General features: G+C 45.3%; 1 protein-coding gene across 3 annotated transcripts in view; it reads left to right on the forward strand.

The window, feature by feature from the left end:
- The window catches only part of LOC144170851 (adenylate cyclase type 5-like), a 464,552-nt gene that overhangs the window by 152,481 nt on the left and 291,972 nt on the right, over positions 1–20,099 (forward strand). For all 3 annotated transcript variants that reach the window (XM_077700872.1, XM_077700874.1, XM_077700871.1), the window contains exon 2: positions 3,974–4,034. In XM_077700872.1, coding sequence (XP_077556998.1) covers positions 3,985–4,034 — 50 coding nt within the window. In that variant the 5' untranslated portion in view covers positions 3,974–3,984. The remainder of the gene's footprint in view (positions 1–3,973; positions 4,035–20,099) is intronic.

Raw genomic sequence — 20,099 nt, forward strand, 5'->3', positions numbered from 1 at the left:
ACCAGGCGCAGACGTGACCTTTTCGAAGCCTCGGTTTGGGTGCGTGGCGCCGCGTGACTTCGGTGGCTATAGATGCCGTTACCCCTGGTGAGATACGACGACAAGCCTTGCCCTAAAAGTGCTCTGCACTTAAAGAAAAGTAGATCTGAATGAATTAATATATTAAATAATTCTTTATTGCCACTTGTATACATTTATATGCAGACATGTATACGCATAAAGTGCCGGGGCCAAGGAAAAAAGCTGCGCTAGACAGCTCGATTAGCCTTTGGCCCCGTCAGGTACAAAGCAAAGACAAGGTGGTCAGCACTTCAGACAATAAATAAACTAGACAAAAAATCAACAGACAAAAAAAGCCATAGTTCTTTAGGACCAAAAACATTGATGAGTCTGGAGTCAACTTCTCAGCGAACTAATAATATATTGTAGATTCGAATACATGGTATCTACGTTAGATTTGCTTAACTGATTTACATAATTAGGTTTACTAAAATATTTTCCTGGACTCACTCTCGATGCTGGTTAAGCTGGGAATAATAGGAACACGGGGCTCGTTCGTTGTTCTGCTGCGATTGGGCACTCGGCGCCTCCCGTAGGCATGTTGGTGCAGACGAAAAAAAAATCTCTTATCAGTGTTGAGGGCGCCGAGGGTTGCGATTGATTGTCACTTACTGCGGAGATATCGTCGCATGCACCGGTGCAGTCGGCGGCACTTAGAAGGTGGTTGACGCCTTGTGTGCTGAGAAAATGTCCAGACCTGAACCCTGTCTACCCGTGCACACCACTTAAAAATGCAAGAAATGTGCTGAAATGAAGCAAACGCAAGTTTTCAGAAGATATGTTGTCGTGTTGATTAGAACTGCACACCATATTGGACTCACCACGCCTGGAAGCGTGCTTTCATACAATGGGACACCAGAGGGAAATCTGGCGCTAGTGTCTGGGTGAGCCACTTTTCAACGAGCGGGACATTGTGACCACTGGAGTGTGTTTCTTCCTTGGCGTGGCCCGCGAGCAAGACCAAAAGTGGCCTACGGCTGCAGAAACCCGAAGTTGTTTGGCCGGTATCTAGTATAGCTGACACAAAACTTCTCAGGATTTTTTCAAAAGCTCCATGAAATACAGAGAAGAAAAAGCAGTGTTTCCCCTGTTGCTTCTTTTATCACGGGCCCCAGAAGCCACGCCGTAGACCAGGCCAAGTAGGAATAGAGCACTGTCAGTTGTAATGGCGGCTTTTGCGACAACAGCTTTACTTTCGGCACATTTTAACATGAAACTCCACGCCCCTAGGGAGGCAATAGGGATTGCGGTGATACGTCCCGCCGGCGTTGCCGGCTAGTCGACTGCTACTTAAACGTGGTAGACGCTGGAGTCGCCCCCCGTTGGTTGTCCCACCGAGTTGTCCTAGCGGCGTCGGCTGCCAGCCCAAAGCGAAGGAATGCACTTACATTCATATAAACACCCAGAACAGTCAGGGGGAACACAGCCGCACCGGTGGCTGAATTGGTAAAGCATCGGAGGCGTTGTTCGAATGCTGTGGCCTCGGGTCCAAGCCGGGGCACATTGTTTTCCCCGCCTTATTTCTATCGCAACATTTCGAAATCCGCATGTTAGCGCTAACGAGGGGCGAGCTGCTTCCCCACTGCCCATCTTGGCGCTCTGCCTGCTGGTCGTCCTGTCTTTGTCCAAGTGCAATCAAACAACGTAACCTAATACAAAAGACCACACTTGGCAGTAATGAAATTAGAGTAACGATATTACAGTAGTTAAATTACTTTCTGCTGTAAGGAGTAGTGTAATGAATTACTTTTGAGTATTGGTAATTTAGTAATTCAATGAATTACTTCGGGCCAGTAATTTCATGGAAATTACTCATTAATTTCCCAATTACTTTTGACTACGGTATAACCTGTCCGCTTCTCTTACGGCATAAAAAGTTGACCAAGAAAAGTTGACCAAGTAGAGTTGGTGGCCAACGAATGCGAAGGAAACAACGCTTCCATGTGAGCTCTGCCTGCATTCTCGTGCCTCTTCGTTCCCTTCTCATGCGTTCCGGGAATGCTGTGGTGACAGTCAGTCGGAGTTAAACAAAAACGTGCAAAAATGCAAAAAACGTGAAAAAACGTGCAGTGGTGTACATGAGTTGATAGTGTATGAGTAACGAATTTTGTTAAAGTAATTTCAATGTAATTTCATTACCTTTGAAAAGTAGTAGTAATGTAATGTCATTACCTTCGGCCACCTGAAATTTCTAATGTAATTTAATCACATTTTAGAAAATTATGGGAAAGTAATGAGTAATGTAACTTAATTACTTTTTTGAAGTAATTTTGCTATCTCTGCAAAGGACACGCGGACAGGGCGCGATAATCAACTGCTGATTTGTTTAAAAGAGCACATATTTACGCCTCAAAAGTACATGAAAACTCAAGATGCAAAAACACGAAGTCGATAAACTAAAACCTGTCGCATACCGTCCTCTTTACGGCGCGGTAGACGTATGGCTTCCTGGAATAAGGATCCGCTGCTAGGTTTAAAGTTCAATAAACATTTTCTCTCCCTCTCTCTCTCTTACCCGTCCACTGTCTCGCTGAGTTCATTCAACGAGCCCCCCACTCACACTTACGTTGAGGTGCATACCTTAGCTTTATGGACACTAAAAAGGTTGTAGACTTGGCGTCGTTTCATGTGTGTATCTTTTATCCTGTAGCGATTGTTTTGCGTAATCTCCAGCGCGAAGTTCCTCCTAAGCGAAGTTCCGACCAACCCCAAAGCTCGCATTACCCCATCGGCTGGTTAATTCCCGCGGGAACCATTTATTCATCTCTGTAGACTTCGTCTTTAGAGGTAGCAGTTTCATTTCGAAATCTTCCACGCGTACCTTTCTTTTTCCAGCCGAGCGTTATCCGTCCGTCGCACCAAAAGACCTCGCGGAGCGATGACGTCACCTCCTCATGTTCCCTAGCAACCGCTGAGCAGCTGTGCATAGCTTTGCGCTCGATTCGCTAGCCTAGGCATAGCTCCGCCGAGCTTCACCGGCCCTCGCCAAGACGTGACATCCCCGCGCAGCACATGGTATAAAGGCTCGTGTACAGCGGCGTCGCCCAAGTTTGCGCGTGAGCTTGCGCCACGTGAGGAGCTCGCAAAAAAATACCAGGAAAAAATACAGAGTGCAAGTGAGCGCGCGCCTCGTGAGCAGCGCAGAGGGGCCGCCAGCTCTGGTGTTTCTCAGGTCTTGAAGGACTAGCGCATGCTGCGCCATTTTTTTTCTTTCTTGTTTTAATGAATGCCTTTGGTTAGTTATAGTCGTAGTATTTATTGATGAGAAGTCTATATACCAGAACATGGAGAGCGTTAGTGGTAGGGAAATATGCACTCAGAGTTCTTCAAAGGGCACTACAGCAGGAATCCTGTGCTCTTTAGATGTGATAACACAATTAACCGTAGGCCTTGAGCTATAATGCGTAATCCGCTCCTTATGGTGAACTGTTCAGCTTGGATTGCGGTGTGTTCTTTGAGCATATCGGAATTTGTGGGATCAAGACGACTGGTTGGTTCTGCATCTTGCAATTAGAGAACGTTGCCCTAAGAGGTGATGTAGGTCGGCATAGTGGGTTGCTTACGGCACAGGGGATGTGTGTCTCTTGCGATTGATACGATTTACCCATCATTTCCGGGCTAATGAACCATTGGGAAAAAGTTTTTGTTAATGAAGATACCTTCTGCTTTATTGAGTGACGGGATATGTACGACGTGGTCTGTTGTTGTGCTGGAAATGAACGCTTTGAAAACCTTACAAGAACGAAAAGGAAAGAACTGTAAAAAAAAGACATAGCGTTGGTATTTCTGCTTGTTGCCCGGCTTGAAACGTTCGTGGTGACATCTTGTTGAAATTCAGCCTAAACTTCACAGCAGCCTGGGCAAGCGTTACTCTTCTTTCATCTCCTCCTCCTTGTCCCTTCTTACTTGGCAGGTAATGCCTAGATGACGCCCAGCACCCGGAGGAACATGAAGAATGAAGCGATCGAGTTACGGTAAGTCCACATATCCACCTTTACTTCTCGGCGCGGGAGTGGCACCAGAAGACTCTTGCGATAACGCCAAGGCAATCGTCGGCATTGTCTCCTTCGTCATCGCAAAAGCTTGAACCCAAACCTAAATGTAAACCGTTATAATCGTAAATTCCTCGTCGGCGAGTGGACAGGCATCATCACTGCAGAAGTTTCTCCTACAAATGGGGTCCTGGAATTCGGATCCCACCCCAGATCTCTACCACTTCCCACTCCCGCATTTTATCAAATAAAGCTCACTATTACTGCTCCGCAACCACGCGAGATTTCTCGGGGGGGGGGGGGGGGGGGTGTGAACTGGGCTTGACGCATAAAGGGGCACGATTACCAATGGGGGTGAACGAGCTGGCGAATGATTTATCGTACGTGATCTGAAGGCAAAGTACAGTTAAAATTGTTCCCACCCTGGTGGTTTCTAAGATTTAATACTGAGGTCATAGTTATTCCTAAAATGGGTGCCCTGCATGTCAAAGGAACAACTTAAATGCGTTCCATCCACAAAGCAGACCCTCGCCAGGGTTATTCCGACTCCAACGACATTGGCACCCAGGATTCCGTATATACAGCTACCGGAATGATACACCTTAACGCTGGCTCAGAGACAAAGGTCGCGGCTTTCATTCCCGGCAATGGGCAAGAAGCTTTAGGGATGGAGGCGAAAAGTGCCGTCCTCCTGAGCAGATGTCGGGGCACGTCAAGGATCCCCAGGTGGTCCAAATTATTCCCCATCCCTCCATCACGGAGCGCCGGATACAACCCGGATGTAGCTTCGAGGCGAAACACCCCAGTATGGACGAATACGAAAACTACGACTGCTGAAATTACCCTTTAAAGCAAAGCGTTAGTGTTCCCACTGATGACCGGTGGGAAAACGCCGAAGGGAAAGAAAAAAAATTATACCATCATCCCGTAGGGTAACCCTGAGTAGTATGCAAAGCAGCCATGTGGTCGATTCAAGTGCCCATTAGTTTTCAGTTCGTCGTTTCCGTTTAGTTGAGGTACGTAGCTACCGTTATATTTACAGTTTGGTTTCCATGGTAACTACCACACTTTTCACTTACCGGAACTACGAAATGGGAAATTGCGTTGAGCCCATGGCTGTTTCGCATACTACTCAGGGTTCCCCTACGGGAAGATATCAAAATTCAGGCAAACACACAAAAGCGTTCAAAAGAGGGAACCAGTCAGGTGGTTGGTCAAGTGACCTATACACACTATGTACAAATGCCACAGTTTCTCGGAAATATGACTTAGTTGATATTGGTGGCTCAGCATGCATGCCTATCACATAAGCGGCATCGCCACAGACTGTACAAACCAGTCAACACAAACATGTCATAAGGCGGCTCACCAGGATAGTCGAATGGCGAAAACCGAATAGAGAAATGCGTAGTATCCATGTCTTTTCTGAGCGTTCGCTGTAAAATGTCCCAGAAAAAGACAGCACCTCTGTAATCTACTAAACAGTGATCAACTGTCTCTGGTCGAGAACAGAGCCGACAGCCTGTCTACCAAGCTATAAACAGACCCCGGTCTTTCACCCAAGTTTTAACAGGGAGCGTGCCAGTGTGTAATTTAAAGAAAGATGTTTTAACACCTGGCGGAACGCACATTTTAGACACTCTATTGAGGACATCCTGGTACGGACACTGTAGGTACGGAACACGATATAAAGGTGTGGGAAAAAGCCCAGAAACCAGGGCATCAGAAATAGACTCGCGCTAAGCAGTAAATATGTACTCAAGGCTAAACCGAGCCTGTAAGAAGCGAAACGACATGGTCGACGGGGTTTGGAAAACTTAGACGACAACCAAATAATCCGTCACGAGAAAGCTTCGCGTTCAACCATCGTCGTCGTTCGACGGAAGGGTGCGTCATTTTTCTCTGCTCATCTCCGATGGACAAAGCCGGAACTTTATGCACACGCAGGCAATGTAGTGAAGTACGGTCGTCCTGAGAAAGTCTCAGAGGGCGCATTCGGCATTTTTTTTAAGAAATCGAATTTTTTCGTTAATGACGCAGACGACGTAAAGCGAGCTTTTTGCCGCTTAACCCATGTCTCATGTAGAGGTAAAGAAGTATTCTTCTTTTTCTCGTTTATATCGAACGCGTAGTTGCGAAGGTAGGGGGTAACGCGTAACACGCGCCACCACGATCCTATCACTCTGAGAAATGAGCCACCTGATACAGCGACTCAGCCAACGCAGCTGGCCGGCATCGACGCGTTTAAACTGCGCGGGGCAAGGCGCCAGAAATAATCCGACATTGACAGCTGTTTCCTCGTCGCTACACCGTCGCCGAGGCTCCGTCGTCGGGGCTCGCCTTTCCCCATCACTGCTCGTCACCTTACACTGGCCGTCCCAAGGTCAGCTCCAACTCACGAGGGCCGGCCAGGTTCGATCTAAAGGGAGTCCAACACGGCGTATTTCCTCGCTCTCTTTTGTTTTCTATCTTTACGCCGAAGCTGTTCGTGGTACTCTGGTCAGACTTTTTCCGGCCTCCCTCGTCATGGACCAAGTGCACTTCGGGGCAGAGCGAACACCCAACTTTCTTTCCAAAGTTCTGTAACGCTAAATCTGAAATAGATATATCAAGGGAAAAAAAGAACAGGGTAATTGACCGCTAAAATAACTATCATTACTCCAGATTTCATTTACTTCTCATAATTACTTCACTTTGGAGTTGCAAACGTTTCGGAATTCTATGGGAGGAGTCTGGTTACAGAAAACTGCTGCAGCTCGTGTTTTACCTGAACTAGCCCGATGCAATTTGTGAGCCATTGGACTGCGCTGACGGCTACATAGCCGTGGGGGAGTTTCATCACAGGGCGCATTCCGGATAATCACCACTGGCACTTTCAACACAAAGAACACGACGCCGCTCCTAAGCCATTCCATCCGCCTCACAAAGCCGCCGTGAAACGAGCAGCCCCACGTTTGCATGCTAGTATAAAACTGCAGTCATTCCAAGCCAATTAACTAAGAAGCATGCTATTAAAAATAGTTGTGTTTTTTTTTTCAACTTGTTTGGACTGCGTTTCGTCACTACGCTCGTAAATGAAGCATTGTCAAATGGCGCATCATGGTGGGTTTGTCTTTCATTGTGCAATGCCATTTTCATGGGTATTTTACCACTTCGCTGTCCAATATTCATTCGAGTAAACACAAACGTCGATAATTCCTTTTTAGTTTAGTAGCTGGGCTGATCGGCGAATTACTTTTTTGTTTTCAGATGGGCAAAATATTGCAGTTGAACTGTTTATTAGGCACGGAGTGGGTGTGCTATTTTTAATTTAAAACGCGCATTCTATGGCCTGTCAGGAGACCCACAGAGGCGGAGCGAGGCAGAGCGAGGCGCCAAAGTGTCCCACACGTAAACCGAGCGCCTTCACTGAGCGACGTGGCGGCACGTTTGGTGCGTCGCACTCGTGAAAAAAACTTGTTCAAGGAGGCCGGTGCAGCATTAACAGCTCCTGTAACACTCGTCTCTTGCGCAGCCGAAAGTCAAAAGGTTGCTGTTTAGCGTGCACACGACTGTGCAGCGTCAGGTTTTGCCGGGCCGTCACCATAGCTGTCGCCACGCGCTCCTATGGCGGTGCAAAGAAAAACCAAACGATGAGCGATCGCATTTGCTGCGCGCGCAATCGCGAAACGCAACGCCGCCCTTGACCTTCGCGGAAGTTGCGGCATCGGCGACCTTGTAACCCCGACTCGTGCGCCTCCGGGAGACGCATGCCTCGTGCGTCTTCCGCAATCGGAGCCCCGGACAGGGAGCGGGGTGCGCTGCGCCGATGCCGAAGCCGCCCGTTCTAGCAGTCTGCGTCACGCAACTGTCGTTCTCGCAACCGACACAATTACATGGGCCGAAATTCTACTACAACGTGCAGGCTCTTCTAATCTGATTCATTGTTCGCAGAGCGTGCTATGGGACATCACGGGCAGGCGAGCACGGACGCCCTCTATATACATTTCTTGGCAGTTTCGAGGGATTCGTGGGCGGGGCCTGAATGTTAATGCAAGGGCATAAAAGCCTACGTCCGGCGTCTGTATCAGCGAAACGTCTCTTAAAATGGCCGGAGCTGAAAAGAGAATGAAAGTAAAGTAATTAGCATGTTGAAAAACTAATTAACGAAGACCAGGTCTGAATAGAAAATTGAACCCAGGACCTCCCAAATGCGAGTCGAGCACGCACCCCCCCCCCCCCCCACAACGATACTTTCTCATTTTTTGATGCATATTCTGAAAACGTTATTGATATACAGTAATCTCTCGTTAACTCGAAATCATCAAGTTAGCTGAAAACTTTGAGATAAGCGTGGAGTTTCGAGCTAAGTCAAATGCAGAAAATTTGTGGCCAGGTCCCTGAAATAACAGCTACTGCTGCTAACAAAAGCACCATTGCACAGGGGAGATTTCGTAATAAAGGCAAAATAATTCACAGGAAAAAGAAACTTTTATTATTGTAGAAGAAAGAACTGTGTTGTGCTCGGCTGTTTCACGTTCGCATCTGCATCCCAGAAAAGCATACTCGAGCTTGTCAATGCATCGCATGAATCGGTGGTCGCCACCGCTACATTCTACCTTGTTACGAAGCAGACGCAGCATATATGTTGTTTCTGCCGTTTTTCTGCTGGGGGCTCCTCCTCGACCGCATGATCAGCTGCGTCGTCCACAGCAATCTCGATTATGTACGCGCCAGGCAGCATTCCGGTAACGGGGACGAGCAGTCCGCGTAAACTTGCACTTCACGCAATAGCTTAATGTGGGCCAGTTGGTTTGACTTGATCACAGGGTTTAAAGGCGCAAGAAAAAATTCGGACACTGTCTTCGTTTGTCTTGGTTGTTTTTTCTCTTATAGTGTCCACGTTTTTTCTTGCGCCCTGTAATCTTGCACTTACGACCGTGTTCGGCGCGTAGTGGGAGTAAGCATGCGAACGTGGACCCTATCAGCCGCCTGCAGGGGACTTCGCCTTGTGTCCTCTCTGCCAGTATTTCGAGATATCCATGGTTCTCCGAAAAAGAAAAACGTTTCGAGATAAAGCGGGCGCCTGTGGAAGTAATTGTAATTGCAATTGCGTGTAATTGTGCGCACGGTGAGAAAAAGTTTCGGCAAGATATTTTGAGATCGCAGAGTTCGAGTTAACGAGGGATTAATTTGACGGGCAGGCACCGGGAATGTTTTTCCCTTCCCCTTCTTCACTCTGCGCATGAAGCAAAAGCAGCGGAAAGCACGTTCTGGAAAAAGTTTACTGTTTTTTTTACGTTCCTATTTGGAACGAAAATACCAAGAGCCTTCTTCTGGGATACCCCTACCGTTGATGCTTGTACTGTCGTTAGTGGGCTTGCTTATTTTGAAACCTACTATGTGGCAACCAATTGCCAAGTCTGCGAGACCAACTACTGCTTCCTGCATGCCAGGGAAAGATTCCGCTGTGTTTACTACCTCTTGTAATTTGGGGGGACTGCTGAATCCTTCCGCGCATTTTTTAAAGTTTATTAGCGTTCTCCACCACTTTTTACCGGCTGCTTCAGCGACAAGGAACTCCACCATGACAGCGTTATGGATGTGCTGCAGCCCTTATTCACAACAAACACCTTAAAGGCATTGGTTGCGACCAGCACAGTGTGACCTTGACAGCAAATTTGGTTGGGTTCTGTATACATTGTGACACGGATTCATATCTATATAAAAGGTTTAAACAAGTTCCGTGATTACATGCGAACGCGGGAGCAACACCTTAAACTTAGCCGTCGCTAATTGTCGAGGGCGAGTTATAAAAGTGCGTTGGCCAAAAATGTCAATTTAAATCACCATGTTAGCGTTATTCCTAAACCTTTACCTATGTAGCCTTTGTGCATGATTTCCCTGGTTCCATTTCATTTGCTGGGCTATTGAAAATGAAAACAAAATGTGTACTTTGTTCCAGTTCCGTTTATTTGAAGCTCAATGTTAGCATTCTTGAAACTCTAGACTTTGTGTGTGATTTCCCGTGTTATATTTCATTTTTGTCGCGGTCAACATATTTTCTTATCTATGGTTTGCTTTGCCTTTATGTGCGTGTAACTGTACTCTCAGCATACTTGTGAATTAATTTTGTGTTAATTTGATTCAACTCCTTTCTTGACCGAATCAGGTGAAAGGTGGCGCAATAAATAGAATGTTGAGGGAATGGTTCTATGAAAGACGGTCATTGTGAGAAGTGAGCTAACTGCTGGGCTAATACCTTTTTAGTTAAAAAGATATATCGCTTGCGCGTGCCCTTTTCTGTTCTGACAGGCGGCAGCATTAACACCACGGTGACCCGTAATTATCACAAGCGGGCCACTGCTTAAATACTTCTATAATAGCAACTCACGCCATAAAAAACAAACGCAACTTATCGTACTCACCCACATAACTGCAGTCGGAGCGTAAATTGCAAGACAATAAATAAGAAATTCTTCTGAAAAGCCATCATCCCAGTCCTCATACTTTTTCATGTCATTTGTGTCGACCAATTATGTCCATCAAGCAGCAATAAGGACACAGTCATAAAGGAATGATGAACTGGTTCATATCCGGCAATTTCACGCAAAATAATTTTTGATGTGAAGTTGGAATAGCGAAAACGTCGCTGCAATTACTTTATTCACAATCCGCTACGAATGCTGCACCAAAGGAATATCCGTAATAAATTTTTCGTTGTTGTCGAGCGAGAAAGGCACAACTAACGCAAAATGAGCGGCAGCGTTTATTTTTCATTTCGTTACCCACAGTCCGCTGTACCTACAGTCATCATCATCATCATCATCACCAGCCTATCTACGCCCACTGCAGGGCAAAGGCCTCTCCCATTATTCTCCAATTGCCTCGGTCCTGTGCCAATTGTGACCAATTTATCCCCGCAAACTTCTTTATCTCATCTGCCCATCTAACTTTCTGCCGCCCCCTGCAACGCTTGCCTTCTCTAGGGATCCACTCTGTTACCCTTAATGACCAGCGGTTATCTTGCCTTCGCATTACATGTCCTGCCCACGTCCATTTCTTCTTCTTAATTTCTACTAATATGTCTTTAACACCAGTTTGCTCCCTGACCCACTCCGCTCTCTTCCTGTCCCTTAATGTTACACCTATCATTTTCCGCTCCAGTGCCCGCTGAGTCGTTCTCAATTTAAGTTGAACCCTCTTAGTGAGCCTCCAAGTTTCTGCCCCGTAGGTCAGTACCGGTAAGATGCAGCTGTCATACACTTTCTTCTTCAGGGACAATGGTAGGCTGCTATTCATTATCTGAGAATGTCTGCCATATGCACCCCACCCCATTCTGATCCTTCTAATTATCTCTGCCTCATGGTTTGGATCTGGGGTCACAGCTTGGCCTAAGTAGATATATTCGCTTACCACTTCCACTGCCTCGCCACCTATGTCAAACCGCTGTGCTGTCCCGAGGTTATTGATCATTACTTTAGTTTTCTGCATATTAATTTTCAGTCCCACGGTTCTACTCTGTTCGCCCAGTGCGGAAAGCATGCTTTGCAATTCGTCCCCCGAGTTACTTAGCAAGGCAACGTCATCAGCAAATCTGAGGTTACTGAGGTATTCTCCATTAACCCTTACTCCCACCTGTTCCCAATCCAACGTTCTGAATACTTCTTGTAAACATGCTGTAAATAGCATTGGAGAGATTGTGTCTCCTCGTCTGACACCCTTTCTTATAGGTATTTTACTGCTCTCCCTATGGAGGATGATCGTGGCTGTAGACCCATTGTAGATATCCTCTAGTATTCTCACATAATGCTCATCTACACCCTGGTTCCGTAATGCCTGAATGACTGCTAGGGTTTCGACCGAGTCAAATGCTTTCTCATAATCTATGAAGGCTATATATAGGGGTTCAGTATACTCAGCGCACTTCTCTATCACCTGATTGATCGTGTGAATATGGTCCATTGTTGAATAACCTTTACGGAACCCTGCTTGTTCTTTAGGTTGACTGAAATCTAAGGTTGCAGAAATTCGGTTAGCGATTACCTTGGTAAATACCTTGTAGACGACTGACAGTAAGCTGATCGGCCGGTAATTTTTCAAGTCCTTCATGTCGCCTTTCTTATGAATTAGGATGATGTTCGCGTTCTTCCAAGATTCCGGTACCATTGCGGTCATTAGGCATTGCGTATACAGGTTTGCCAGTTTTTCAAGGACGATTTCTCCGCCATCCTTCAAGAGGTCTGCTGTTATCTGATCCTCACCAGGTGCTTTGCCCCCTTTCATTTCTTTCAAAGCCTTCCTTACTTCTTCGGTCGTTACTGGTGGGATGTCTATCTCCTGTGAACTACTGTCTCGTTCGGCATTATCCTGTATGTCCTGGCTACTGTACAGATCCCTATAGAACTCCTCGGCCACTGTGACTATTTTATCCCTATTTGTGATGACATTGCCTTGCTTATCCTTAAGTGCATACATCTGATTTTTCCCCACGCCAAGACGTCTCTTCACTGTTTTCAGGCTACCTCCGTTCTTTACAGCGTATTCGATCGTCTCCATATTATACTTCCGTATGTCAGCTGTCTTACTCTTATTGATTAGCTTGGAGAGCTCCGCTAGTTCTATTCTGTCAGCTGCGTACCTACAGTATATTTAAGCAATTGGACGCCCCGCAGAACAAATTTCTCTCCGCGCGTAAAGCAGCAGCGTTTCCTGGCACGACTGGCCGCTCAGCCGTGCGGGCGGTCAGCCGCCGCTTTCAGTGGTCGTTGACTACAGCGCCGCCGCTATTTTCTGCACGAAACGAGCACCTCTCCGGGTGGCCGGGGGGCCACTCTAAAACTTATAGTACACTCTACCGACACCTCTTCGGCTGCCTGTGAGTTAGGCCTAATGAATGCGTGCGTCGTCTTCGACTAGGAAGACTTCGGTAGGCGGTGCACGCAGCTGGATGAACAAGTGGTTTTTTAGCCTCACTCAGCGCGCCATTTGGCGTAACATGTTGAGGCTGAATGCGGATCTGACAACACAGCCACTCGGGTGCACTGGCCAGTGACGCTGTGACAGCTGCCGATTCACAATTCCCATTGGCTGGGACATCGACCTACCCACACGAAGGGGCTTTGTACACAGCGTTCAATTACAACGACAAACGAGACTTGGTGGAATACAAGGCGGTTCAATTGGACGTCAGTACTTTTACATTCGCAACTCAGAAGAAGTTCTATTTATTAATTTATTATATATACCTACAGCACCGACATGGCATTAATCTAGGGGGGTTCAAATCTTGATGCATAAAGCAATCCCGAAAAAGGGCAAACACAAAAGGGCAACATCACTTAGGAATACAATGGCGGAGCAAAATACACAACTGTTACATGTTACATCACAAAATCATCAATGGCAGTGTGGAAATCAGATGCGGCAACTACTTCACTGGAAAGAGCATTCCAATCTTCAATCGTTTTAGGAGTGAGTGAGTGAGTGAGTGAAGAAATGAGTATTAAGGACATCAATGCGGCACTGATACAGTCTAATTTTTCTTGGGTTGTCTCGTCTAGCAGTGATGTAATGAAGTTCTTTTATATAAATGATTTTGTTAATTCTTGTCTTATCACTACGAATGTTAAATAAAAATTTTAACCTCAATATTTCCTACGTGCTGCCAAAGTTTTCCATCCAAGTCCGTCAACAATACTCGAGCTTCTGACAGTGAAATCGTAATTGGCTGTGACAAAGCGTGCTGCCAGTTTTTGGACGCGCTCTAACTTATCAATATTATTTTTAATAAATGGATCCCATGATTGGCAAGCGTATTCTAGCACAGGCCTAATGCTAGGGACGTACACCGTCTCCTTAAAACCTGTAGGGGCGTGCTTAAAGTTCCTCTGAAAAAAATACAACATCCGGTACGCTTTCGCCGCAACTGTGTCCACGTGCGCAGACCAATTCATAGTCGCAGAAAATGTGACACCCAGATATCTAACTTCATCGCACATTTGCAAGGCGGTTTCATTTATACGGTATGAAGTTACTAACTTATTTATCTTATTTGTAAATTTTACATGGTAGCACTTTTTTTTATATTCAATGACACTTTCCATTTAGCTACAGCGTCCAGGTCAATCTGCAAAATTTTCGCGTCATTTATGCACGTAACTGGAAGATATAACACACAGTCATCTGCGTATAGTCTAACATTAGATTTAAGATCAGCTGGCATGCCGTTTATAAAGATTAGAAATAACAATGGTCCGAGCACAGACCCCTGTGGTACACCGGATAAAACTTCAGCAGGGGAAGACGACGCGCCATTGACGACGACACGTTGTTCACGCATATGTAGGTAGTCTTCGATCCAGCCGAGTAAACGCCCTGGAATTGCTAGACTAGATAATTTAAACAAAAGTAGGTTATGCGACACCATATCAAACGCCTTTTTTAGGTCTAGAAATACTGCATCTATCTGTGTGCTGTTGTTTATACCAAGTGTGATATCGTGCATAAATTCTGTTAATTGGGTTGTGCAAGATAATCCGGAGCAGAAGCCGTGCTGTGTAGCTGTGAAGAAATCATTATCCTTGAGATGTTTCATTACGCCTGAATAAATGATATGCTCTAAAGTTTTATAGAATACCGATGTTAAGGGCAGCGGCCGATAATTGTGTACGTTTCCTTTATCACCTTCCTTGTGAATCGGAGTCGGGTTAGCCAATTTCCAATCCTTTGTAATATTGCATCATGCAGGGATTTTTTTGAAGAGTATTACTAGGAAGGGAGAAATAGTAGATGCGCAACGCTTCAGTACATGATTAGAGATACCATCAGGGCCATTTGCAGAATGTGGGTTCAGGTTGGCCAGCGGGCACGTACACCTGGTTCAGTTGTAACGATTTCGTCCATGTTGGGCAGCTGTGTGAAAAATCCAGGAACTACACTCAGTTGGTGTGAGTTAAATACAGAATGAAAGTACTTACTAAAACGTTCAGCTTTGCCTTCGTCATCTTTAACCAAGTTATTATCATATATTATGCCGCCTTTTTAAAACTCTTTATATATCGCCAAACTTTTTTCGAATTTGTTTTGATTTTATCAGCTAGCCCTGACAAGTACGCATGCTTCGCTTGCCATAGTTCATTCTTAAGTTTTTATTCATCGAGTTCAGCTTAGTGTAGAGGGCAGGATGGCCTGATTTATGGTACGTTTTGGAATACCCGAGATTTTGTTTTTATTGAGGAACGGAGCTTAGCATTGATCCAAGGTTTTTCAGAGCGCTGTTTCCCTGACATCCCTCTAGACGGTATATACATAGATATAAAATTAAGTAGCTTTTCTTTAAAAAGCGGCAAGATTTCGTTCATATTATAGCGACAACTTTGATCTAAGAATGTCGGAAAGAAAGAGTCAAGTTCGTTGGTTATACTACTACTAATAATAATTTGTTTATTGATCGATAGTGATAATACAGTTATTGTCGGGTTAGCCCAAACGAGAAAGGCTTGTCGGGCTGAACCCGGCAGTCAGAGGCAGAAACAGAAGGCATATACATCAGTGCACGGCAATCCCTGCTAGTAACTAGGAAAAAAATAAAATAAAACTGAACTAACACGTAGGACAGGGAGCATTTCACATTTCAAAACTGGTTTCCACGGGCAAATAATTTCGAAGATCGTTTTGAGTGCCCAGCAAATATGGCATAAGGAAGTGAATTGAAGGTGGCGGAAACATAATATTTTCTAACGAAGCGTCCAAATCGGGTGAAGCATGTGGGTACATCGAAGCGCATATGGGATCGTAATGGTCTTGCAGGTACACGATTAACAAGGAAATCAATGTTCCAGAAATGAGCACAAATCACTGTTTGTAAAAATAAGTGGTCAAAGGAAGGCAAGTGTAACGCTGAAAAGAGATTGCTATCATTGGGAAGGTTGCTATTATAGGCGACACTATGAATTATGTTTTTCAAAATAGAGTTGACCTTTAAACGCCACGTAGTTGAACAATGATAGTAAACAGTAATGGAATATCGTAAAGAACTGTAAAAAAGTGCACGAAGTATGATTTTGCGAGTCTGGAATGTCATAAGATGTCGGCAGTTATAAAAAATACCCGGTAATCACCTGAGCCTACTACAGATATTAGTAAAATGCGTATTCCATGTCATATCATAGTCAAAAGAGATCCCTAAATATTTTACACTGTCGGAATACAAGATCGCGGCACAACTGCAGGAAACACAAGAAGAAGGGTGTAAAAAAAGGGGTAGATTGAGTGAAATTTCCGTGTGAGGATTTCGAAAACATACGAGTTTGGTTTTTTGTGGGTTTGCCGTGATGGAATTAACATCAAACCAGTTCATGACAGAATGCACATCTTCTTGAAGTACATTAATTGATTCACGGTAAGCGGGCCGTGTCGACAAAAGGACAGTATCATCAGCGTATTGAGAAATACGGCAATATGTCACCACCAAAAGCAGATCATTTGTGTAAAGATTAAACAAGGGGGGCGATAGAAGTGAACCTTGAGACAAGGCAGATTTTTAACAATAATATTGTTAAAATCTGGCTTAAAAATTAGGACGAGTAATCCCCCACACGAACATTGATTGATTGTAGGGTTTAACGCGCCGACGCAGCGCAGGCGATGAGGCGCGCCGTAGTGGAGGGCTCCGGATTAATTTTGACCACCTGGGGATCTTTAACGTTCGCCGAAATCTCGAACACACGGGCGTTTTTGCTTTTCGCCTCCATCAGAAAAGCGGCCGCCGCGGCCGGGAATCGAACCCGCGACCTTGTGCTCAGCAGCGCAATACCTTAGCCACTGAGCCACCGCGGCGGGTCCCCACACGAACAATCTGCGTTCTGTTGTCAAAGTAGTCCCTTAACAGTGCATTAAAATGACCCCGGAACCCCAGAAGATTTCATTTTAAGTGCAATGCACTTCTTAAGCGACCCTGAACCTGCGTCCACCGGCGATGTCCGCGCACGTGGAGATGGGCGCGCGCAGCCTGGCCGCTGACATGGCACATACCCACGTGGGGGATTGGCCAGGAATCTCCTCGTCTTCCTTGGCAACGGGGGGAGATGGGCGCGCGCTGCCTGGCCGCTGACATGGCACATACCCACGTGGGGGATTGGCCAAGAATCGGGCGTGAGAAGGGCTAATGCACCTGCTTAAAGGAGTACTGACACGAAATTTCAAAGCTGAGATCCGCTCTAGCAATCAAGTACAACGACAACACAAATAGGTGTCTGTGAATAAATGCATCTTTCTTTCTTTGTAGTTGTGTGTGTGTGTGTGTGATCTCTCTTTCGCGAACATTACCGAACCGCGCAAATTCAACTCGTGCATTCGCACTTTCACATTCTTCCCCTCGGGGAAATGCGGGGAATTTTTCTAGCAAGAGATTATGGTGTATGGAATTGAATGCTTTGCTTACTTCAAGAAAGAGGCCACATGAAACCTCCTTATATTCAAAAGCCGGATACAGCAAATCAGAAAAGTCTTCTATGTGCATTTTCCCGGAGTGAAGCCATATTGTTCTCGCGATAGGACATTAAACTTTTCTAAAAAACTGGTCATGGGTACCAGAATATGTTTTTCAAGAGTCTGGAGAACGGTAGACACAACGGAAATGGGCCTGTAATTTTCCATTTTTTAAGAACCTCCTTAATATAAAGGCTTTACGAGAGCAGTTTTTAGTTCCTTGGGAATATAAGAGTGTTCTATGAAACAATTTATCATTTGCAGAAGTACTTCTTCCAGCACCAAAAAATTACGCTTCAGTTCATGAACGCGCACTTTACCGATACCAGGTGCTTTATTCGGGCTAAGGCTAAATAAAATATCACGAAGGTTTGCTGCCGTCATCGGGGAGAAGTTAAGCTGAAGGAATGTTCCTCCTGACATTTCGGAGAGCTTCAGTCAAATGGCCCCCAAAGGCGCCTGAGAGAAAAAAGTGTTGAATTTCTCCACCGTGTCCTGTACGTTGCTGACATTTTTAGTGATTACTGCCGCTGCAGACTTTCGAGTATTCCGACCAAGTATTTCATTAATGGTAGACCAAGTGCGTCTGGGGCTATGCTTGTTATCTTGGAAAAATTTATTATAGTGAGAACGTTTTGCAGCGCGCAGTCAAGCGGTGACCCGGTTACGTAATGTTTTGTATTCATTCTTTAGAGAACTATTATTGGGGCAGCGTTTCAGCGTGCCCAGAGCAAGTCTCTCTCCTCAATAGATCGAAGTATATCACTACCTAACCAATGAACATTCCCATTACGTTTAGTTACAATGATGCTTTTTTGAGCACTGCTTCTAAGAGTGTTGAGAGTTTTCACAAACTCACTATAAATGTTCAAATGGGAGCCGTTGCTTAAAAACTCTGTCCAATCAAAGGTTGCGATCAAACTATAAAATTTTGCTATATCCAGTATTGTTAAGTGCTGCTTCTGGAATCTAACTAAGTCTGGTTCGGGAAAAGAAGGTGACAACCTACAAAGTAGTGATCGGACAGCTTGTGCTTGACGACAGCTCACATATGACGCACACTTGGAGCTCGAATATAGATGTGGTCCAAACAAGAGGCGACCAGTTTGCTTCCAAGGTGTTCTTCTCTTGCGTACAAGGTAGTAGTGGGGAGAACTCCCCACTTTGCCAGAACATTAAGGTATTCGTTTACTATTTGGCGCGAGGGTAACTTAACATCAAGATTAAAATCACCGACTAGACAGATAAATCTCGTGGAACGAACATTGCCGAGAATGTTGTCTAGCTCACTTACAAACACGTTTGCGTTTTCCGAAGGAGGTATATAAACCGCAATTAATATTATATCTGCGTCATGCAAACCTATTTGAAGCGCCACGCATTCTGCTACTGTGAACGTGACGTTTATCGAGGAAACAACCAAATTATCGCGAACATAAACCATAATTCCACCGCCCTTCCCAGCGCGGCGTGTAAACGAAAAGGACGAGTATTGCTGTATCTTGCATAAAGGTACTAAATCTTCATGTACATTAATTTCTGTTAACAATAACACATCGATAGGGCGGAAGCTACCACGAACAATAGCTAAAATTCATCCCAATGTTTTCTGATGCTACGTATATTTACATGAAGCGTCGACAATGACCTGGCATCGTCACAATTTAGCTTACAGAAAGTTGTTATATCAGGACATTCTACGGAAGACAAGTTCATGTTTTTAGGTGATCAGGTCAAGATCAGCATAGCCTTTTATGCGAAGCAGCGGTGCTTCTTCCATTTTCTTTGCGAAGATCTTGGCGTTTTTCGCTCACACAAACTTGAAACAATTTTCTTTGCTTTTCACCCGTGCGACCCAGAACAGATTCTTGTTGAAGACGGTCAAGTTATCATTGAAATATAACTGGGGTTGCTTTCCCGTTCTCCCAAAGTCCACAGCTTTCCGCGGCCGTTCATCCATCTTTCTTTGACAATGGAGGAGGAAAATTTGATCATCACAGATGGGGTGACGTTACGTCTAGATGGAATACGCTGAGCGACAACAACGTAATTGCTATCGAAATCAATTTTTAGTTGTTCTGCCAATTGTTGTAAGACTGGAATAAGTTATTCGTTCTGTTCAACGGGCAGACCATGAATTTCGAGGTTTGCAAGCCGGCTATATATTGCTCAAGTTCATTAAGTTCATTCCGAAGTTAGAAGATCTCCTGGGATTGTTCCTGCACCGTGAGTTTTAACGTCTCCGTCTCACCCTGGAGCTCGCTGATAGCCGTTTCGTGTTTATTTGTAGAGGCAATCACCTCATCATATTTTTCAGGCAGAAGCACCATTGATGATTTCAAGCCCTCAACCGATTCGTGCAGCGAGTTTACAGAGTATTTTAGTTTCAAAAGCACATGAACTTTTGCAGCAAAGGAGGTGATCGCAGCATTTAGTGGCAGCAGCGCTTCTAGCTTAGAAGATAGTGCTGCGATTGCATCTGTGTTCGAGGATGGCTCCTCCCCGGTTGTGTTATGGCTATCCGACTGACATAGTCGGCAGCGCAAGCTGGCCTGCTTCGCAGCTCCCTTGTTTTCG

The sequence above is a fragment of the Haemaphysalis longicornis genome, unplaced genomic scaffold (assembly GCF_048455015.1).
Source record: "Haemaphysalis longicornis isolate Haplotype H1 unplaced genomic scaffold, Haemaphysalis longicornis Haplotype H1 scaffold_2, whole genome shotgun sequence".
NCBI classification, from domain to species: domain Eukaryota; kingdom Metazoa; phylum Arthropoda; class Arachnida; order Ixodida; family Ixodidae; genus Haemaphysalis; species Haemaphysalis longicornis.